General features: G+C 40.7%; 1 protein-coding gene across 3 annotated transcripts in view; it reads right to left on the bottom strand.

Moving 5' to 3' along the window:
* Positions 1-323: 323 nt before the first annotated feature.
* The window catches only part of AHCYL1 (adenosylhomocysteinase like 1), a 44,742-nt gene continuing 21,495 nt past the window's right edge, over positions 324-23,570 (bottom strand). For 2 of the 3 annotated variants that reach the window (XM_072644274.1, XM_072644277.1), the window contains exons 2-18: positions 19,676-19,787; positions 12,379-12,522; positions 11,708-11,806; positions 11,190-11,290; positions 10,577-10,679; positions 9,896-9,990; positions 9,199-9,305; positions 8,647-8,763; positions 8,110-8,173; positions 6,866-6,954; positions 6,397-6,467; positions 5,720-5,814; positions 5,513-5,611; positions 5,044-5,112; positions 4,519-4,597; positions 2,751-2,871; positions 324-2,414 (exon numbers count right to left, since the gene is read on the bottom strand). In XM_072644274.1, coding sequence (XP_072500375.1) covers positions 2,408-2,414; positions 2,751-2,871; positions 4,519-4,597; positions 5,044-5,112; positions 5,513-5,611; positions 5,720-5,814; positions 6,397-6,467; positions 6,866-6,954; positions 8,110-8,173; positions 8,647-8,763; positions 9,199-9,305; positions 9,896-9,990; positions 10,577-10,679; positions 11,190-11,290; positions 11,708-11,806; positions 12,379-12,522; positions 19,676-19,787 — 1,572 coding nt within the window. In that variant the 3' untranslated portion in view covers positions 324-2,407. The remainder of the gene's footprint in view (positions 2,415-2,750; positions 2,872-4,518; positions 4,598-5,043; positions 5,113-5,512; positions 5,612-5,719; positions 5,815-6,396; positions 6,468-6,865; positions 6,955-8,109; positions 8,174-8,646; positions 8,764-9,198; positions 9,306-9,895; positions 9,991-10,576; positions 10,680-11,189; positions 11,291-11,707; positions 11,807-12,378; positions 12,523-19,675; positions 19,788-23,570) is intronic. The other variant, XM_072644276.1, reaches the window with a different exon arrangement.

Genomic DNA, 23,570 nt, shown 5'->3' with positions numbered 1-23,570 from the left:
ATGCTATTCTTGGTGCCAGAGATGGACATTTCTGACGGTCTGACCAGCTCCTTCCTCTTCTGTACTTCTACTGCATTTAGTTGAAAGCATTCATAATTGCCGTAAATCAAAGATGTTATTTAGTTATTTTCCCTCCTTCTTTTCCTTATCTCCTTGAGGATGGAGCCCATATCTTATATAGCTTCAATTCCTTTGCAGCACCCTGGACATAGCAGACATGGGCAATCAATAGCTGGTGAATGTGGCTTTGACAAATGACTCTTTTCTAGCAACAGGTTATAAAGAACCTTTGTGTTCCCACCAAGAATGAGGCAGATTACCAGGAATTTTCTAATCGACTTTAATGATTATTGCTTATCTGCAAGGATTAATATTGCATTCATTAAAAATCATTCATATACAAAATAAACCTATTCCACCCAGGTTGCTCTCCACATGCTCCCTCTGATCTACGACACCTCATTCTATAATGTCCTTTGTTACATGGCTTGAACAGAGATGGAGCCCTTATCTAATAATCCTATTGACGAAGTAATAGATATGGGAGCAGGGAAGTAGGCCAGAGGGTAGCATAACCTGGGCTATTTCCCTTCAACAGGGAAAGTCAGTGGGGACACTGATGGTCAGAATACCTCCTAATGAGGGTAATAGTCTGTTCTCTTTGGAAGAACAGATACAAACTGGGTCTGCCTTAGGAAAATGGGGCTCCAATAGCATCTATGGAGAAGAAAGTATGGTCACACTGATAAAGGATTGAATGTGGTAAAAAGGAAGAGGAGAGGAAAAGGAGAAATATTTTGGCATGAGGCACTGTCTCCTGATAGGAAAGAACAGGATGGAAGCTTTCTTTTCTTGTGTTCCTGGCTATAATTTCTGTCTCTCTGACCATTAGCAGTAGAGAAATCAAAGACCTAAATTCCCAAAACCAACTTATGAACCAGCTCAATAGTACCATTGTTCAAAGCTAGTTGAGGGTGATTAGGATTTTGAACAAGTATGTACTTAAAAGCTACTGAGCCCAAAGTTCAGTTTACCATGCAGAGACACTGGCAAGCTAAGTGTGTAGTTTAAGGATGTATTTCTCTGGTGCTTCAGAAAATGGCTCTGTGGGTATCTAATGAGTACAAGTCAGGACTTACTAGTCACATTCCTTGCCTTGAATGGATGTACTTTGAATGCATAGACCTTAATTTCCTTTTGCTGGATACACCAATCAAAAGTGACACCAGAGTGAAATGTCAGACTAATCTCAACACAGCCTGAAGCTGCAGACAGATCACTCTCACCCCAGTTTCATCTACCAATTTTCTCCCTACCACCAGCTACCCCAGATGTGTTCAGGGACAGATGTGCAGCTGACCAGATAGGTGCTCTTTAGGGACACAGCCTCAAAAAGCAAATCAGTGCTTTATTCTGAGAGACTGTTTAATAAATTCACCTTCAGCACAAGCAATACAGTGGAAGAGCTGATGGAACGAGCAGCTATGGCCCAATTTACTGACACTATAAAACTGTGGGCTAAAAACAAAGAGGCCTCCCATGGAGTCTGAGCCCAGCAGCTGATTAGACATGGCTCTGCACCCTCCCTATCAGGTTTCTAAAGGAGAAAGAGGGACTGCCACCTACCAAGTGCCAAGCAGTTCCACAAGTGTTAACTCTAAAAATTTTCCTTAAAAAAAAATTGTACAACAGAAACTGATATTGAAAGAGAAATTTCAGTTGAGACAGGTGCAGTCTGGCTAAAAACTAGAGAAGAATGCAGAAGGCGCCCTGGGAGTGGAGGAGGATGTGCTCTGGTCTGGGTGGGCAGCCGGGCTCTGAACAGGCATCCACTAGCCAGCACTCCTCTGAACCAGTGATGGTGCCTTACGCAAGAAACAGGGCCTTCGACTTCTGAGGGAAATCAATGAACATGCACAAAGCCTACATCTCACCTACCCAGCTGGGAGGTACCGCCTTTGCTCCTCCAACACTTGTGAAGAAGCCCTAATTCAGCAGCTAAGAAATGGGCTCTTTTAAGGCAATTTAGACATTGCAGATTGTTCCACATAGAAAAGAGTACCTTAGTGTTTTCTGTTATTAAGGTACCCCATTTAAGACTAAGGTGCCCCAGGATGGGTAAAGGTAATTATAGGAAAGTATCACCCCTCCTAGCTAGGAAAATGAATTCCTTCTGTAGTGACTAGGGTAAGAAATCTTGAACCCTCAATTTCATCTGTAAAGCTAGGAAACAAATCCCTGTGCAGTTTAGCGAGCTTAGACAGACAAAGACATGAGAAAAAGAGTATTAAACCACAGCGAAAAGAAATTCAAGAAAAGAGTAAAATGAAAATAAAAGTTATTTTAAAAAATATTTCTTTAAAAGTTATGTGGTTCTGTGTGGACTGGTCCTCTGCAATATGGTCCATCAGTATCTGCAATAAAAGGAGATTAATTGGTCAGTCCTGGCCTTTTATCTGCAACACTAACATACTTCCCACTCCTTTCAATGGCTCTAGTTGGAAAGGCTTACCCTAAGCAGGAAGACTCCCTTCTCCTTCAGCATTTCTCTCTTTCACAAATTCCTATTTCTGATAATACAATCTAGGACCCTAACTACCTCCTCCTTTATTTACACCATCTGAGGTAAGACCTCTTTGCAGCTTCAGAAGCAGTAGCCTTCAGTTCAAATGGCCCACATTCTCGGTGGGCTAGGCTTGGAGAGGGGCTTCCATCCCCTTCCCTCCCACTCCCTCCTCTCCCAAGGATACCTGTAATAATTGGGCTTGAAGGGCCCATTTTTGTTGAGTCCCAGATATTTTGCTTGGTCATCTGTCAGCTCTGTCAGGTGGGCATCAAAGGAAGGCAGGTGCAGACTGGCCACATATTCATCTAGGCAGAGCAAAGAAGGAAGCTGAACAGGCTGGCTGCTTCCACATGAGGACCCTGAGCTACCTTACCTTCCACTGCTCTTGGCTCCTTCCCAATGGCAGGCGCAGCTGGTGGGTGTAACTAACTATAGTATAAAATGTTCATTTGGTCCTTACTTAAAATAGCCATGGGAATTGCTGGCTAAAAGGCTGGGTGAATCTAGCTGGGAGTCCACCAAACAGCCACCTTTTCAGATGAATGCTGTAACAGTATTATCTAGCCACATCTCCACAATCTATATGTAAATTTCGATCTCTGAAACTTTTTTTCTAATTTCTTCAAGGCCAACCTTAACTCCAGATCACTCAGGTTCTCACTGACTGGACTGAAATAGAGGTCCCAGGCTAAGCCCTAGTTGGTCTTTGTTTGGGCCCTGATCTTAGAAAGAATGGAAATACTGTTTCTGTTTTGGCCAGAGCCCTCAGGGTGTTCCCCTCCCAGATCTGTTTTATTTTCTGGTCTGTTTTCTTTTTTTTAGAGGCCATTCTTTTCCTCTTTTCTTAACTCAATGAATGAGTCTGGCACAGCCTCAGTCAAGCTGAGACCTGTTAAAGACCTTAGCTTGCATCCTGGGTCATCTCCAGTTGTCCTGATTTTATGTCTGGCCATTGGGATCCAGATGGCTCCAGAGAAGGTGAGTCTGGTGATTTTGCACAGCACTACCCCACCTAAATCCAATTCATTTGCATGGCATAGCATCACCTCCCCAATGTCTTTGAGAATGAAGGACAAACAGCAGCAACCAATCTACTTGTGAAGTATATTTTTTTTGAACAAGTCTAACATAAGATTTTACATGTATCTCTGTTAAATTTCATCTTACTAGATGTGGCCTATTATTTTAGCTTGCCATGACTGTTTTGGATCTTGACTGACAGCTAAATGTGCTAAAAACTACTTCTATTAACTTGGTGTCATCTGCTATAGGATAAGCATGCCAGCAGTACCTTTATCAGAGTTACTGATAAAATTGTTAAATGGTTTAGGGCCAAAGGGCTGATCCCTGGGGCACTCCACTAAAGATTGTCTTTTATCTTCTAACTTCCTAACATCAAACCATTAATGATTACTCTTCGGTTTAGCCACCATTCAACTAATTTTGATTCTAACAGTATTAATAATTTAATTCACTTCTTTCCATCTTGTCCATGAGAATAACTTAATATGTCAAATTGTTTTGCTATGATCTAGGTAAAATATATCTGCAGCATGCTCTTGATCTACTAGGATAGCACCCCCCTCTAAAGAAAGGAAATGAAGTTGTGTTACCTTGTACAGTGACATCCATTAAAAGATAAAATTCACAAAGCCAGTAACAATCTCAAATTTATATAGTTTCACTGTTTACAAAGCACTTTCCTTACATCATTCCTAAGGCAAGTGATGCTGGTATTTCTCCCCTCATTTTACAAATAAGGAAACAAAGGCCCACAGTAGTTAAGGGACTTACTTGGGGAAGCACCATTATGAAGGGCTAGAGCCAGGTCATGAACTCAAGTTTCCTGACGCCAGGCCCTGGGTACTGCCCGCATAAGGATAATTCGGAATATTATGCAATGATGCAGATGGCTGGACAGTCCAGACAAATCCCTGCTGCTTTGCACTCACCCATCTTCTTGGGCAGCAAGTACACATCCTGTTTGTAGCGTCCTTCTGGGGCATTGTAGAGTTCTATCAGAGCCAAGGCCTGTAGTGGATAAAATGAGAAAAGATGAAAAAGTCAGTATTTGCACTGGAGCATTAGCCCAGGCTAACATGAATCTATAAGAAATTCTATTTGGTATGATTTTTCAACACACTGGCTGGATATCAGCCAATAGTACATGAACAGGGTCTATTTAACCCTGAACAAGGGTTAAGATGAAACAAAACTCTACAGCTCACTTGTTTTTCAAATAGACAACAAGCACTAACTCTGCTATGTTGAGTTTTCCTCTTTCCTTTAGGAGAGCATTTTAGATTATCCCTTGTTTAGCGATGATTTGAGAAGGAGTCCAGAACAGGCATGTGGTAGAGATAGCAGCTGGCCATCTGTTCAAAAATTAGTATAAATTCCCCTATAGTTATAGGAACTCTATCTTGTTCCATTAATCCCCGTATTAAGAGAAGGAGGCAAGGCCTCCACTGACATACCTGGGTTGTAGCTGTGATGGAAAGAACAAAAGTGGGAACTGTTGAACAGCTCAGATTAAGCAGGCGGCCCTGAAAATGCATCAAGAAGTAGAGGACAATGATGAGATCAGTTCTATTGCTACTCTTGGTTGTAAATTCAGGACAGCCTATTATTGGACAGGATTCAAAGCCTCTCTAGACTCAATTTGAAGAAAAGTAAAGAGTGTTGTTCTAATCTTAGGTCTAGGTCCCTGTCCCCCTTTCTCTACCCCTACCCTCCACTCTGCCCAGTCCCTAATGCCTGGTGCTCCCTTTGTAAATAAACCTCAATCCAAGGGGTTAAAGAGCAAGAGCTGGTTAACAGCTTTCTCCAGAATATCAAACTCAACTATAGACAACCATTAAAAGTCCCATTACTTTGTCTCTATCCTCTTGCCATACACAGATATCTCTATCCCACATCAAAGCCAGATGCCTTCTGGAAGAATACCTCTGCCAAGAGGACAACACGTTTGCCATCCGGCCAAATGACATGGTCTACCTGAGAGCGAACTCGCTCCCATGTCAATTCCGGTGTCCGAAGGCTTGTCTGAAAGGGAGAGAACAAGTTGAACTGTAGCTATAAAACAAAAGAAGAGAATGGAAACAAATATCTAAGGCAGTGGCCACTCAGATTCAAATGAAAGAGGAGTCTTACAACATCAATTTCAGTATTGGAGTGGCCCATGTTACACACGATGCAGCTATTTTTCATTCGGTCCAAGTGTTCCCGGGTCACTACATTTTTATTTCCTGAAGGGAAGAAAAGGGTAACTGGGATAAAGGTAGACTACAGAACAAAGGTACTAATGAAAAGATTGAATGATTCTGGCATTAGCTATAGTATGGTGGAGTTTTCTGAGATTTAAAAGAAAAAGGGACCTCTAGGTTTAGTTATAAGGCTAAGTGGGCCAAAGAAGCCAACAGGGAGTCGAAGTTTCCCATCCTTTATAAGTCCCATTGACCCAGTTTTTAGTTCACAAGAGCATAAAACTAAACACAGGCCTCACTTGCCTTGCACAAGTTTCAAATGCCAGACTGTCTCACACTTTGCCTGTTCTTCTAGGTCAACAGTTCTCAAACTTTCTGGTCTTAGGCCTTTTTTACATTTAAAAATTATTAAGGCTCTCCAAGAGCTTTAGTTTTTATGTATTTATCTATCAATATTTACTATATTAAAAACTAAAATGTCAGCATAATTACAAAAATAGATTTTGTCTCAAGTATCCCCCTGAAAAGGTCTTGGGAATCCCCAGGGTCCCTGGACCACAATTTAAGAACTTGTGCTCTAAGTTTTAAGCCCTCCTACCCAGACCCATAAGCTTCTACATCTACCTGTACAAGTTATCACCACATCCACTTGTCGAATGACTTCATTTAATTTCACCACCCGGAACCCATCCATACTGGAAGAAGAAAGAGACTGATAAGCAAGCAAGCAGGCAGTAAAACAGAAGCCAGGCCACTCAAATGTGAGACTCCGACATACCTAGAGTCAGGTTTAGTATTACCTTCACAGTAATCACACATAACAGGCTATGTGGAGCTAGTGACTGTTCTTCTGAAAGTTTAACCCAAGACTCTAATTTGAGCAAGAGGGATAGCCTGTAGACTATGACAGTGAGGTTACCCAAAAAGTTTTATTTATTAGACTAGCCACAGATTTCCAAACTATATCCTATACATTTCTTCTGATGCCCTTCAGTATGAATGATATTATCAACTTACAGAGTCAGAGGAATTCAAAGATAGACACTTACATGGGGAAATCTAGTACTAAATCTGGTGACATTCTGCTCCTTACCAGGCCTGAAGAGCACAGATAGGGTCAATCTCTGTGATGTAGACTATTGCCCCGAGGGCCTTCAGGGCAGCACAACATCCCTTTCCCACCTGCAAAGCAAGAGAAAGAAATTGGACCCTCACACCTCCAAGGCTGAAGTGTTCAGAAAGGGTTAGCCTCTTGGTAAGCCTTTCTGAAGGCCTTCAAATGAATTTAATCTAGAGAATGGAAGTAGAGCAGAAGTTAATACAGAATACACTGTACACCATGCCAAGCCAGTAATTTACAACAGAAGTAGAATGCCCATAAGGGTGAAAACAAGCAAGGAAACAGTTAGGAGATGGGGGGAGGGAATTATTAGGTGAACCAGGCCAAGGTCAGGCAAACACAATCTTATCTCTCACTCCATAAAAATCTGTAAGCTCTTACTCCAGAGATTATGACCTTAAAAAGAACCTCACTCCCACTTTTTTTTTTAACCATAATATCACTAAGACCCCTGGATAGGGGTGGAGACAGGGAGACAAAAAATAAGGGCATGTGATTCCTGACTCCATGAACCACAGAGATATTTTCTCTATCAAGGTACACAATTCTTAGAGAGGTAAGCCCTCCTGGTAAGTCATAACCTTAATAGTGGTTATTATCTCCCCCAAGAGCTCAGAATCTCCAGTGCTACAAACAGCAAATAACTGAGTTGGCAGCTCATCCTTAGTTTTCTGTTTCTGTTTTTTAAAAAGGCTAGTTCATAAAATTATAGTTCAGGCAAAGCACAGATTTTCTGTGGCTTACAATGGAAAAAAAAACAACCCACAACAGTGATTTGTTTCATTTGAGACAATCAGCTATGATCTGTACCACCCTAAATTTAGACCTTTACTCCACACAGCCATTAATGAACTATTCAGAGTGTAGCTAAAATGAATTCAGCTGAACTAAAACTAATAAAAAGCTACTATCACTAAGGAACAGGATGCACACATTCCATTTCATTCCCCACCCTGCTCATAACCCAAGTGAAATATACCAATTTTGCAAGCCTATCTACAGCTAGGGGTAAAAAAACCCTTTGCTACAAGAATGAGGAAACATTATCTAAAGTATATGCAAAGCCAGTAGTAATCCTAGGGAGATTCCTCTGTCTTGCATAAATTTCTGTAGGATAAGTTTCATTACAGGAGTCAGTAAAGGATGAGTTAAGGGCTAGTAGGCAGAACTGGGAGGGAGGGGAGCTCAAAGAAGGCTAACAAATACCAGCTAGTTACCTCGCCATACCCACACACCACCACTTGTTTTCCTCCAAACATCACATCTGTGGTCCTCTTGAGGCTGTGGAAAAAAGATGAAGGCTCCATTCAAATACTGCTAATTCAAGGCAATCCCTGTGTGCGGCTTTCATACTGGGGGAGCCTTATAGGATCAGGGTGCCTTAGGTAGGGGACCCCAAACTGGTGTCTCCTGAAATGGGATTCAGAAACCTGCCCAAAGTAAAGTAATAAAGGGTCAGATGGTGAGGAAAGGTTGCTGCTGTCATTTGTATGAAGTGATAGGATCACAAGACTGAGCTGGAAAAGAGAGTGGACACCATCTACTCCAGTCCTTTCACTTTACAGATAAGGAAATAAGAGGTCAAGTGAAGTAAAAATGACTTTCTTGTGGGTCAGAGCAGGTGGCAGCACGAGACTTCATACCTGGACCTGAACCTGATCCTCTGACCCCAAACTTATGGTCTTTCCCATGACAGCTTCAAGTTCTCTCTCTTCCCCTTCCTCACAGGTTGGATACTTGCAGTCTCTACTTACCCATCCAAAATGGACTCTCGGCAGCAGTACAAGTTATCAAACTTCTGCTTGGTAACAGAGTCATTGACATTCATGGCTGGTACACAGAGCTTGCCAGCTTTGGAGAGCTGGTACAGCCTAAGAGGGGGAGAAACCACAAACACAAATTAACAGAATGAAAATGAAATGTGGGAACAAGTGCATGAATTCCCTTCCAAGCCCAGCCCTACCCTTCTCACCCCTACTTCCCAAAGATTTCAGCCAATAAAAGCCTATTCCTTGCCTTTCCTCACTTATAACTTTTAGAGAAAGGCTTAGAGAAGCTTCTCTATAAAAGTGATGCCATTTCCTTAGACTCACCTGAATCAAGGGGAGAAAAAAAAGTAGATCATAATTGGAAGCAACCTTCTTCTAGGGCCCCCCATCTTTCAAAAATGAAAACTCAAGAGTCTGCCTTTGGCTAGCGAAAATGTTCTCAACCTCTGCTACAGGCTTAACATAGAGCCCAGCAGAAATGACATAGAAATTTGCTGAGGCAAAGGCAAGAGGGGCAACTACCCCAGAGGCTGTTACCTGTGCACACCAGTCACGCTCTCCTCCACAATGCCTCGGATCTTCTTAAACACGTTTGGGTACTTCTTATAAACCCAGTGAGTTAAGTCTCCCCCATCATCCAGGATCTACAGAACAGCCAGAAGACTTCTATGGGCATTCAGGCTGCTAACGCTGGGGGAACTTTGGACCCACTTTCTGAACCAACAGTGAGTCCAACAGTGGCCTCTTACGATTAGGAGGAAAGAGGCTCACATAGGGAAGATATATTTGGCCTTGTTCACATGAACAGGACCACAACCAAAGATTCCTAGACTCTGGGTCTTAGTTCCAAAACTGGACAGTAGGCTCTGCATAACCTATTTTTTCCCTGTGACCTGAGGTCTCAGAATTCTTTAATGCAACACAAGAGCTTCTGAAGCAGGAAGAAAGGCCAGATCCATGCTCCAAAAGACATCTCTGAGTAATTTCCCATCTAGGATTTCTAAGCCAGAAGCATCTAGCTACTACCTCTTCTTCCCCTAACTCTATACCCAACCCTTGGACCCTTTCTTGACAACTGCCAAATAAAACACTTTAAAAGGAACAATCAATGGACACAACAAGACATCTAGAACATAGTCAGTAATGGGAGTCATATATTTTGAGGAAAGAGGAAAGGAGAAATGCAACAGCTTCTCCAGAGGTCAGAAAGGGAATACTTCTGTTTGCTTTTTACCATGTTGGCTTGCCAACCATCCATGTTCACACAGCGGTCAATGCACCACCAGAAGTCATCCTCTGATTCCCCCTTCCATGCAAACACTGCAACACCTGGAAAGAAGACAAACACAATTAGTTCCTTCTTTTTGGTTAAGTGTCTCCTAGAAACAGCTCCTGAAACCCACAGGAAGAAAAAGAGCCCTAACGAAACAATTATCTGGAGGGACTTGAAAGCCAAAGGAGCCAAAATACCATTGTGAGTCTGACAATGACTTTGGTGAAAGGATTGAAACATTTGAGTCTAAGCACTTGAAGATCCTGAGAAAGCAGTTATAAAATGAAGAACATCTGACTTCTAAGCATCACAAGAATGAAATAAAGGCAGAAATATTTCTCCAAGTAAGGAAGCTGCTAAATCAATGAATGCCTGAATAACTGGAGGTTCATGTGAAATGGTGGTATCCCTTCAAAGGGACATCCAAAACTAGGCACAACTCTAGGATTTGTTTAATAAGAATAACTCTACACCAGGGATGAACTACAAGAAACTAAAATTTCCCCTCCTCAAACCTTATAGAAATCCTTCCATAATTAAATCATAAGACAGTTCTGTTCCTTTTCTTTTGTACTACTTGCAAGAAATTATGCTTAGGTATCTTTCTGGGGGCAAAGATAGTATAAAACGTGACCAACTTACCAGCTTCTGCCAATGCAGCTGCAACTTCATTCTGAGTGGAGTAGATGTTGCAGGCAGACCAGCGACACTGAGCCCCTAGGGCACAGAGTGTCTCAATCAACACCTGTGCACACAAGTAAGAAAACAAAGAGAGAAATGGGGGACCACGACAAAGAGTGGCATGCAAAAGATATTAAGAAGACAACCCACAAACTCTGATGCAACAACTGTTAAACAGAAATAAAAGAATACAAACTAAGTAGTAGAGGGATATCTTACTTTATATAAAAGATATATTCTTTCAGAGTATAAATCAAGTACTATTTTTAAAGTGCATCAAGGGATCTTCCTTGCTACATAAAGGAATATGGAAAATCCTTTTAACATCTTTGCTTTGCAAATTCAGCTCTTCATAGCAGGTATACAAAAAGTGAGTTATATAAGCAAAGGTTTTGATACCTATAGAAAATCCAATCCTTTGGTAACAGAAAGTTAATACCTAATAAAGTACGAGGATTAGTTAGATGAGGATGGAAATGGAAGAATCTGAGCTAAATGCTAACCATTAGCACATCTCTTTTCTCTCTCTACTTTATCATGAGCTCCTTCCATTTCCCCCAATGTATTTACTCACTGCAGTCTGGGCCGTGATGTGTGTACAGCCCACTATTTTAGCACCAGCCAAGGGCTTCTCCCCCTGAGCACGTTTCCTGAGTGAAATCAGAGCAGACATGTCTGTGAAAGAACAGAGATTTGAGCTAGGACTGCACTAGGGATCTCACCAATTCTGCCAAAATGCACTCTGAGGCAGTCAAGTTCACACACTGAAGACCCATTATGGAAAGTCCAGTTGAGGCCAGGTAGCGGAAGGCAGAGAAGCACCAAGCACATTCCCACAATGATTACAGACTACATGTGATGAGGCTGGCAGAGCTAGAGTGAGCAAGTTATCACAGAAGCACCTGGAAATTGATCTCCTGCACTCCTTCAAGCACTAGGTAGCACAGAGTGGCTCCCAGCTAGATGACAAACAGAAGTAGCAGATTTTCAAAACTGGTGAAACTAGAGATATTCTGGTTGCTCATTGGGGGAAAAATGATGAGTTTGGCTAATGATATCATATACAAATCAGACCAAGAAGGGAGACTTCACCCTCAGCTGAAGCGACTTGCTTCTGCTTTTCCATGCTCTGTCTCACCCCATCGTGAAGGTCTCTTTGGTTCCCCGACTCCCTCCCTGTATAGAATATGCCTGAAATGTGAAATTGATACAAGGATAACTCAAGACTTCCTCGGTAAGCTAACCTGAAACAAAGGGTTTGACTGATTAGACTTCAGCCTCTTACGGCTGTTCCAGGAGAGGGTGCTGCAGCCACTCAAGACTCTTCAGTCAACCACACCCTAACTTAAAGCTGACTTGCTCACATAACTGAGGGTGGACACTTCTAGGAGACCTTCTTACACTGGAAATTTCATTGACTGTTACCTCTGTGGGACCATGGAGAACTAGTTACAATATGGTTAAGTGGGCTTTTTACTGAGCTGATACACAGTAGGGTCAGATCACTACAGTGATGCTGCTAGGAAGAAAAAGGCATTCAAATGTGCCTACTATATGCTAAGAAAAAAAATAGGGAAAAAGAGAAAGACTTTAGGCTCCACCTAAACTCAAGGGTTGCTCTGGCAGCTGAGCATGCTACATTTCCCCCAGGTATCTTCAGCTTAGCTTCAAGCCACTAACTGGCTCAGAGACTCTTACACCCAGAAGTGGTTGTTTCTAATCCCCAAACCCAGCAGGTTCCCTTATCCTCTTCCTTTCTTTACCTTGTTCAGCAATCTCAATCTCCCGGCGCCCAAATTCTGCTTGTTTGATATTCTTCACACAAAAATTGCTGCTGCCTTTGGAGTTGGTTTGTTGCTTCTCTCGAGGGGAAACTTCATCATCAGAGCTGTCTGTATAGGATGCAGCTAGAGCCGGGAAGGAAAGCAATAACAACAGGACAATCTCAGTTCCAAACTCCACACAGGCCAGCCACCTAAGGCACTATCAGTAAGGCCAGAAGACAAGTTTCACATTCATTCTCACCTCCAGAGCTCAACAGGTGACATGGTCAGAACTACTGTCTATCTTTTCATTTGGCTGTCATCCTACCTACCTTGATGTTCCTTTGGCCTTAGTGCCATCACTATCAAACCACTGCATTTTCTTCACTCTGATACCTCCAAAGGACTCAAAGTAATGTAATATTTGTTGCTAATTCTGATAATGAACAGATCTGGCAGAGTCCCAGGAAAAAATTCAGTACTAATAAAAGCAATGGCATTTTCCTAAAGAGGAAAACTGCATGGAGACAATGAAATCTTAATGGGGATTACAGAAGGTTGTGTTCAAAGGATATACTGAGAGGGAAAATAAGACAGAAGACATATAGTTTAGGTTCTACTGCCTGTCTGGGAAAAAGTTAAGAGTGTGTCTACAGGAAATTTGTGAGGATAAGCCAAAAGGGCATCTCTTTCCAATCACCTCTTTCCTCTCTGAATCTCAGGACATTTCCCGTAACACTTCCTCTACCCCTAGTCCTCTCTCCCTTGACTAAGCTGGACACAATGATCTGTGTCTAACCCAATGTCCCTTCAGCCTCATCTGAATGCCAGGAATCTTCCACATTCAATTTACCAATAGGACCACACTACTACCCTCTAACAGCCCGTTAGCTGTCTTTAACAGGAATAGCTACCCATCATACAGAGGGTCACACAAGTTGTCCTCCACTGTCTTCTCTTCAGTGCTGCATCTTCTACTACCACTGAGCCACTTTCTTTCTTAGAATCAGCTGCACTTTGCCTAATGTTACATGGATGTGTTTCTCTAGATGCCCTTGCTCATGGAAGCTTTCGTCCTTCAAACAGCCTTTTGATTAAATTCACAGAACATTTATGCAGCACCTGTTAAAAGCAAGGCACTGACCAAAGGCTAAAGTAAAAAGATTAAAAAAAAGAGTCTCTGACCTTGAGGAACTCATAATCTAATGAGGACAAATGAGTAATGCAAAAGGCAGAATGGGATAGGGGCAAAATGCCTTAAGACCAAGTACTCTAGGAAAATTTGAGTAGGATGAGATCAAGGAAGGTTTTGCAAAGGAAGTGCTGATTGAGCTGGTTCCCAAATGAAGAGAAGGATTTTAAGAACAGAGATGTACATTCTAGGAATAAGGTTAAATGCATAAACAGCCAGTAATTCAGTATGTTCATACCAGCAGAACATGCGGACCAGATTGATAGCTTACTTTATAAAGCTCAGCTTGAGATTCAACTTACATAATGGATGCTTAATAATGTTGCTGAATAAGTGGGAAAGGAGGATCACAGTCAATGTGTATCAACAATAATTTTATGTAGCACTTACTGTGTGGCAGGCATGTGCTAAGCTCTTTAGAATTGTTATCTCATTGATCTTCACAACAATCCTGTGAGAGAAGTGCCATTATTATTCCCTTTTTACAGATGTGGAAACTGAAGCAGGTAAGTGACTTGCCTAGGGTCACATAGCCAGTAATTGTCTGAGGCCATATTTGAACTCAGGTCTTCCAAATGACTACGGGTCCACCACTTTGTAAGCTATAACAGTTTAAGAAGCACTGAAGGGACCTAGAGTGGATAAAGTTTAAGAAGCCCTGCGTTATGGCATCACCTAGCTGCCTCAGCTTGATCAGCATATCTTCACAAGACAGGATTCTTTTTCTGATGATGACTTACTAGTCGTGACTTCTCTCTTTGCTTCCCCATTTCCAGCACCAAAGAGGCAATGAAGCAGCAGTTTTGTCTAGTTAATGGTGCTGTGCAAAGGTCAGGTATTATTAAGGTAACGATTCAGTTATCAGGTGGTTGCAAGGATTAAATGAGATAAGGACAAAAGGCTACAATATTGGGTGGGTGTGAAGGACTGAGGCAATTACATGGCAGGGAGAAGCCTGTTGGGCAGGTACCACCCCTCATTAGGAAGAGCATGCCCAAGGAAGTGGTGATAACAGATGCTTAATAATGGCTGCAATAATATGACCTTATATTTATATAGATATATCTATGTATTTCACATCTTCAAAAACTATAATAAATATCAATATACCATAAATACTATGTTTGTAAGGTACTTTATAGTTTTAAAAACATACAGAGGTCAACATTTGTGTCTATCTCTCCTCACCTTTGACTCAATCCTCAGCTCTACAATATGGTTTTTTCTCCTACCACCGAAAGAAAGTGTTCTCTCCAAGGTTATTAATGGCCTTTTCTCAACTCTCATGCTTCTTTAACTATAGCCCCCAACACTTGATCACCACTTCCCAGCTCCTGAATGTCCTTTCCTCCCTAAGTGAATATGACAGGCTTGCCTCTTATTTCTCTTCCGACCTGATTGCTTTTTCAGTATCTTTTGCAAGATCATTCTCCAAGCCCTACCCTATTGTGGAGATATATCTAGACTGGGCCCTCCGTTTCTCCCTTTTCACTAACTTTCTTGGGCTATCCCATCAGCTCATAAGGATTCAGCTATTAGCTCTGTACAAATGATTCCCAGACCTATATACTGAGCCTTCAACTTTCGATCCTGAACTATATAGTACTCCTACTCCAACTGCCTTCAAGACTTCCTGGCTCAATGTCCTGTTGCATCAGAAACTCACTGTATCCAAAACAGACTTCTTCCCTTAAACCTAGCCCTCCTCTTAACTTCCTTCCTGGTTTTTGTCTAAAAACACTCCCAACCTTCCAATCACTCAGGTTTACAACCTAAGGGTCACTCTTGATTATTCACTCTATCTCCTTCCTATAACCCCCCACCTAGCCAAGTGGCAAATTTCACCACTTCTACTTATCTAACATCTCTGACATGCATCATCTCTCCTTTCACACAGCTACCACCCTGGTTTTAGGTCCTCACTACTATCTCTACTCATAACAAGTGAAATACTCCCTCCCCTTTATCTTGCATGCATCTGCCAGACGGAACAATAAAGTACAAGTCTGCTTGGGTTACTTCTAGACTTAAGAAGCCTCAGTGGCTTTCTTGTAGCCTCTAGGATAAAATAAAAACTGCTCTTTGGCATTTTAAATCTTTCATAATTCAGATCCAAACTCTCTTTCCAGACTGACGTGTTACTCTTCTCCCTACCCGGCATCCTTTATATTCCAGCCAAACTGTCCTCCCTGTCAGATGTACTCAACCTCCCTTCTTTTCACTCTGGGATCCTGAACAGGCTGCCTTCTCTGCCTCAATTTCTCTCCCATCCTCACCAGTGTGTTCAGAATCTCTAGCTCACTATGAAATTCAGCTCAAGTCTTATCTCTTTACAAAAGGCCTCACTCTTCCAATTGCTGACGCCCCCTCCTTCCCCCTACCCCCAACCATTATTTTGCATTTCTTTTGGACATATTTCACATTTACTTATATTGTTACATGTTGCTTTCTTCTAGTAGAATTTAAGCTCCTTGAAGGCAAGGACTGCTCATTTTGTCTTTATATCCCCAACACCTAGAGCAGTGCCTAATGGATAACCAATGTTTGATAAATTAAAAAACAAATCACAGGAAATTAACTTCTTCTTCCTTCCTTCTTTCCTTCCTTCTAGACTGACAGATCAGGGGAATGAAATAGACATAGTATATCTTGATTTCAACAAGGCATTTGACAAAGTCCTTCATGATATTTTTTATGGACAAACTGGAGAGATACAAGCAGGCTAATATAGCTAGAGAGGTATTAGAACTGGTTGGTTATCACCCAAAGGGTGGGGATTAATAAATCCATGTTGATCTGGAGGAATATCTAAGTACCCTCAGGGTTTTACTTTTAGCCCTGTTCTATTTTTATCAGTGAATGATAATTTTAATGAAGACAAAGATATCACAATTATCAAATGTACGGAGGACGAAAAGCTGAAAGGGATATTTAATGAAACAGATGATACTTGGCAACCAAGATCTACATGGGCTGGAATAATGGGCTGAATTTAATAAGGTGAAAATTAATAGAAACAAATGTCAAGTCCTATCCCACAAGTTCAAAAAGTCAACTGCACAAATAAGGCAGTCCTCATGAGAAGATGTAGTGTTCTGGTGAACCCCAAGTGCAGCTGGAGTCCGTAATGAACTTTGGCAGTCCAAAAGGCTAGTGTGATCTCAGAAGGCATTAAGAGAAGTGGACAGCAGCCAAAGTAAAGGAGATTCTACCTTGCCCACATCTTATTTGGATTACTCATTCCACAAGTTAATTCAGCCAATTTACAAACACTCAGCACACCTAGCACTGTACCAGACATTGGTGAAGGTAGTTTGGCTAGGTCATGTCCCTCCAATCATTGAGCTTATAGTTTACTGGTAAGATAAAATATCAAGATAGCTATAATTATTGTGTTTACTTCTCAATACACAATTTAGGAAGGATATTGACTATTAGTAGCACATAAAGGAAGGTAATCTGGATTGAGAGGCACCTCAAAGTCATGTCAAACAAAGTGGTTAATGGAATAAGGGATACTTATCCTGGAGAAGCCTCAGAGAGAACTGACAGCTATCTTCAGGTATTTGAAGGACTATCATGAATGAGAGGAATAAGGCTTTTTTTACGGGACTCAAAAGACAGAACAAGGAATAAGAAATGAGAGTTGTAGAGAGAATGTTGGCCCTTTGTGGGGGAAAAACTTTCTAACAATTAGAGATGATCAAAAGCAGAATGAGCTATTTCATGAGATAACACTGATCTTTAGGTACAGTCAATCAAGCATTATGCTAGGCAATGGGGATACAAAGACCAAAATGAAACCATCCTTTCCTTCAAAGAGCTGACATTCTCTCAGGATAGACATGTCTACAAAATATATCCAAAATGAACAGAAAGTACTTTAGGGTGGAAGGCTCCTAGGGGCCAGTGCTTGGGATTCTAAGAGGCAGAGGTGAGGAAGACATTCCATACCAGGGGAAGAGCTATTGAAAAGGAGAGTGTTGTGTGTAAGGGCTGAAAAGCAAGGGTAGTTTGGCTGGACTACAGGATGTAAGAATGAGAGTAACATATGATAAAGGCTGGAAACTAGACGACCATTCTCAGTGATGGTGTTAAGGGAATTCTTGATCAGGTATAGGTTGGATTAAATGTCCTATGGTACCTCTAATGACATAGGGAGGATAAGGAAAAAGATGATCAGCAAAAGATTCTGTGATTCATTTGGAAAAGTAAAACAGGTTCACTGTCCTGAGCCCAGCTCTCCAGGCCTTCCATAACCTAGTGCCACTCTACCTTTCCAGCTTTACCTTACCTATTACTGCTTACTATGCCCTCTAATACTCCAATCAACTATATTATCCTTTGACCCTTGGACAGACACACTGTTAGTAGTGTGTGTTCATCCTTTGTCGCCAAAGAAGACCATGCCATCAGAGAAATTATGACATGACTTGCACTTGACTTTGTTCTGAGTGAGGGAGGGCTGTGCATGTCACCAGCCTCACTTCTCCTCCAGAGCCATCTGAATCCAGTAACCAGATATTCATCAGGATGACTGGAGATGACTCAGGAGGAGGCAATTGGGGTTAAGTGACTTGCCCAAGGTCACACAGCTAGTGAGTGTCAAGTATCTGAGGTGAGATTTGAACTCAGGTCCTCCTGACTCCAGCACTGGTGCTCTATTTATTGCACCACCTAGCTGCCCCACAGACACAATGTTAACTACATATGGAATACCCTTCCTCCCACTCCTTACCTGCTTTGCTTAGCATCACTGAAAGTCCAATTCAAATACTATCTGCTTCAGGAAGTATTTCCAGATATCCTGGTTGCTAGAGCCCCAGGCCTCATATGTGTTTTCTGATTCTCTAAGACACTTATTATGCAATATATTATAGTTATCCACGTTTGTCTTATCTATAAGATCCAGTAAAGTAGGATCCATTTGGGACCTCAACAGCCATCTTAGTATACTCATTTTTCTATCTCCCCAAGTCCCAGAACAATCACTTAATGTTAGGGAATGAAAGGCACAATGAGAGTCATGACGCTTTTGGTTAAAATCTAATTCTATGCAATGCATTATCTCCCCAAAGGAAAAGAAAAGTTGGGTTTGAAGTCAGAATCTGGGTCTGAATAGTTGGAAAAGTACCTGCTTACAGAAGTACTTGCCTACTCATGAAACTATCAGATGATGGCTTCCTGTCAATTTACCCTAATGAAGTCAAAGAGAGAAACACACACATACTTGCTATATGTATTCATGTACTTATGTATATATGTACACAGAGATACATATTTGAAGAAGCTTATATTTAAGCAAAATATAAAATTAGACTTCTGAAAATAAACCGAAGAAAAACCAGTCAAAAGGACCAGATAAATATTACCAGTTTCCTGGGATAAGATAGTTATTATAAATGAACAATGAAATTTAGCTCCAATCTTCTTAACAGTAAAAGCAAAAAGAGAAACATTTTGAGTAATATAGTTTTTGTTATCTGATTAAAAAGCAAACAACTTCATCTGGAAAGAAATTTTTTCTCAACACCAAATTCAGTAAAGAATTTATTGAGCAGTTCCTTATATATAAGGGATTATAATAAATAATGCACAATATTTCCCATTACAATTTCCCCCAAACAACAGATATTCATATGGAACATTCTGGTAACATGCTTCAATTTAAATATTACCTTAGCAAATTAAAGGAGTTCAAAAGTTCAAATCAACATCTATTCCCCTAAATCAATTAGCCTTGGGCAAGAATGGGAAAGGTCCCACAACATAGTTGGTCAAAGTCTATTTTATTAAAAAATTGTTCTGGACTGAACACATATTTCTGTTTCAAAGCCTGTTCTGTCATTAGCTTCCACTGGAATGTGGCTGGTTTAACGTGGTAACCTGCCTCAGCTCAGCTGAAAGGAAGAAAGGTATTTCCTCATAGATGAGCTTGACTGTGATGTTCTCCACCAATTTCTAATGACCAGCACAATGATGTGCAATAATAGTAATGCTATTGGCTTTGTATTTTCATATTCAAGAAGGGCAGTGAAGAACTCTATGGTAAATAAATTGGTAATGGAAACCTGGAATTAACATTAAAGTGAACTTCATACCTACCTGAACTATAGCTGTCTGTAGAGGATTGTGAGATGGAACGAGATAAGGACCTTCGGCCAGTTTTGGTAGGGAACTTGGTGAACTCCTGCATGTCATCAGCAAACTGAATTTGCTATGGGATAAAGAGAAAAAGTTGAAAACCACACAGGAAATGTCCCAGTTGCTTCCAGAAAATTCCTCTGTACCATTCCTGCTACTGTAGTAAGTAGACAGTGCTGTGAAATGCACCCCAATTTATTAAATAAGACAACAAACAACTTTGTCTCCTAGGGAAATATATGGTCTCCACTAAGCCAGAAGACAAGGGAGAACAGGCCCCCACGAACCTGTTATGGTCACTTTCTCCTCTTTCTGACCAGACAGCTTGGAAGCTTTTCTGCCTTAGACTCCATGACAACTTTTACAAATTGTCTTTTAATCTGAATACCACCATTTTTCCTCCTTCCTGCCTCCCTCCAAACTTTAATAATATTTAACTAAATCAATTTCCCTTTTGTCCAACCCTCCCTTCTAAGTACCAACTGTCAGCAATTAATCTCCTTTCTTCATTATGGACATCTCCCTTAGCAGTCTGCTGTACTGAGGGTCACTACAATCCTTTTGGGAAATAGCTTAGTTATAATTGTAAAACATGAAGCTATTAGAAGCAAAGATCTTCCTGTGATCCCACAGATTTTGATTACTTTACAAAATCCATAGTGAAGCCTCAGAAACTCTTAGACTTGAAGTATCAGAATGCCAACACAAGAAGCCATATAGAAAAAACAACTATAATAAAAACCTGAATTGGTAAAAATTTAAATTATAGAGTATTTCAAAAATTATGCAGAAGTTATGAAAGAACATAAGTTAACTAGAATGTTTGCCTTATGAATAGACTAGAATATCAGCCTTAAAGAGACTGACCTTAACGAACAGAAAAGAATGGCTTATATTACTTATGACTTTCTGAAATTCAGGAACAGTTAACTTTTATTAAATACTTTAAGTCTTCCTCCCAAAATCTCATTTACATTATTCGTTTACTTTTAAAATCTTTTTTAAAGATAGTACAAAGAAAAACTCCTGAATTATAGTGCTTTACTCCAATCTGAATTAAAGAAGCTTTTTTTTGCATATATACCTTATTCCTTTCTTAAAAAACAAAGCAAAACAAAACAAACCTCTTCTGCTAGGTCAGTTAAATCAGATATCCCCACAAATCTCTGAAGCCATCTTTATACACTGCTGATGAGCAGCTACCTTCAAACCAGAAATAATAATTCTATTTGTTTAAAGCTATAAAAGCATCCTACTTCCTTTTACATGCATGCATCCATGTGGTAGTCTCTGTTCCTGATGACCAGGTTTGAAAGTATGACTTTGGGAGCTAGATATGTACCAGTCCAAGACTGAACAGACATGAAGTCATATGAAGGTCAGGAATGACCAGAATGTGCAGCAGTGAACCACAAGGCAGGACTATGCCACAGTGGCAACAGAGTCACAGGTTTTCAAACCTTTACATAATAAAATCAACATAGAATTACAAGTAGATAAAACATCAACAAAAATGAAAGGTCAAGATCCTGGAGACCAAAGCCTAGACACATTTATTTAAAATCCTCTTTAACATAATATGTAATTGGAAAGATATGTTTATACTAGGCAAGTCTGGGGAATAAAGGGAGGAGTAGAGAGCCATATTGTACCTTGGAAGGTGTCAGATCAGACAATTTCTAAAGAAAAGTAAGGGAATGGCCCCCACCCCCTTCTATTTTTTTTCAAAACCCTTTCCTCTTCGTAGGAACATTATTACCAAATCACCTTTCTTACTCTGTAAACTCAAACCCAGTATGGGAACATGGGCTAAAGAAAAACCTGCTACTCATCCAAGAAAGGAAAGTTACCCCTAGTATTCATGAAACGAGAACTCCAATACAGACACGTACACATTGGCACTAGAGCCTGATTAACAAGTTGGCCTGCAAGCCAAGTCAAAGGATACTTTTTTGGTTTGGTGTAAAACTTTAATCTTAAAATCACTTAAATGCCAACAGCACAGCTGCCTTTTAGAAAGTCCTTATTGAAGTGTTCCACAGGTCAGCATTTGCCCTTCCAGATAGGATTTCCCAGTCAGTATCACATGACTTAAACAGTCAGCAAAGCTAGTTTTACTAAAGAGATTATATCCAGTTCTTAAGTAGTATCCTTTGTCCTGATATGCTCTTATTTTTGGTGGGAAAAACAACAAAACACAGTCAAAGCAATCAGTACCTCCCAACAGCCTAATATGTATGATAGCCCGCCCCTTCCCCAGTCTCCCCACACTAGCATACCCGGAAGCTGCTCTCCTCTCACTGTGATCTCCCTCTCCAGCTCCTATCTTTTCATAAGGTTCTGGGCATGTTCTCAGATATCACCTACCCTTTGGGGTAGGGGAGGGAGGTGTCATTTGCAATTAGATTTCAGATATAAATTATTTTTTAAAAGAGGCTTTTGAAAGTCAGCAATGTATTTCTTTATAGCAACTGAGGAATGAATTAACAGCTATAATCTCTATACAAAGCTCGTCAGTACTCTAGAGCTTAGCAAAATCTGTCCAAACTAAAAATATTAGACAGCATCACAAGCAGTTTACTATTCCAGGGTATTGCCCCCAACTTCTCCTTCTCCAAAAACAGATGCTTCTCACATATGAAGTGCACAGAATCCTAATAAACCATGACAAAGATTTAATGATTGTCTTCTCCTGATGCTGACAGTCTCACAACTGGCCCAGCATTTAATCTCATCTTTTCCTTGGCCTGCCAGCTCCACTGGTCATGATCACAGCCAGAGGAAGAGGTGTCAGTCACCAACACTCCTTCACCTTCATGTGATAAACTGAAAGGCCAAAGGTAACTTTTTGATGTCACAAGTTCTCTAAGATCTCAAGAAAAGCCTTTCAAGGGGGTGGAGCTCCCTAAGTTTATCAGCTACATATGAAAATTTAAGTAAAAGGACAAGGACCAAAAATAGTCTGAGTCACCAAGCTAGTTCCACAACTGACAGCTGCTGTTAACTATAGTCAAGTCTAGTCAAGCAGGGTATTTTAACTAAATACTTTGCTTCTGTTTCTCTTATATCTAACACTTAAAGAGACTACTTGGTGTGAAGGAGGGAGTAAAAAGGGAAAGGTGTTCTGATGCTGACTAAAGACTTTAAAGTTGATAAGGTATTCATGAATAGACTTGCTTTTTACTTAAAACTCTTTATCTTATATACCTATCAACTCCTAAAAAACCTTCACAAATGAATATATAAGAACACCAAAATCCTACTTAAGTTAACATCGTATCAGCAAAGCTCAGGTCAGTCTGACCCTTTCCCTTAAAAATCAAGCCTAAATCCAGTTTATTTGCTTTGATGAAGATAATTAAAAAGCAGATCAGGTTTAGCCTAAGTATTTCAAAGGAAATTCCTTGGAATAGATTGACTATTACAGTAGCAAACTGTCTCTAGGTTTTGAGAATAAGGGCGAGACAGAGAATGCCAAAGGCCTGGCTAAAACAGCACTAACTCTGGGTGTAACTCAACATGAAAGTGACAAGGCTGACACAGGTCAAAGAAGGGATCATGGGAAATCCAGAAAAGTTAAAAACACCTGAGAGATGAAAAATAAGAGTCTTAGAGCAGTAGTTGAGCAGTAGGAAGGCCTAACACAAAAGAGTGGGGATGGGGAAACTAGGATTCAAAGCCCACCTTGGATACTTGAGGCCTATAACATCTCAAAGCCTCAATGTCTGTAATAAAATATAGCTAGTACTCACCACCTATTTAAGGTTGCAAGGAAACTGCTTGCTATATAGATTTGATTTATTACTCTGCAGGCTGGGCACATTTTGGGGGAAAGCACTCACTTCCTGGATGTTTC

The sequence above is a fragment of the Notamacropus eugenii genome, chromosome 2 (assembly GCF_028372415.1).
Source record: "Notamacropus eugenii isolate mMacEug1 chromosome 2, mMacEug1.pri_v2, whole genome shotgun sequence".
NCBI classification, from domain to species: Eukaryota; Metazoa; Chordata; class Mammalia; order Diprotodontia; family Macropodidae; genus Notamacropus; species Notamacropus eugenii.
This window is presented reverse-complemented; position numbering and strand designations above follow the sequence as displayed.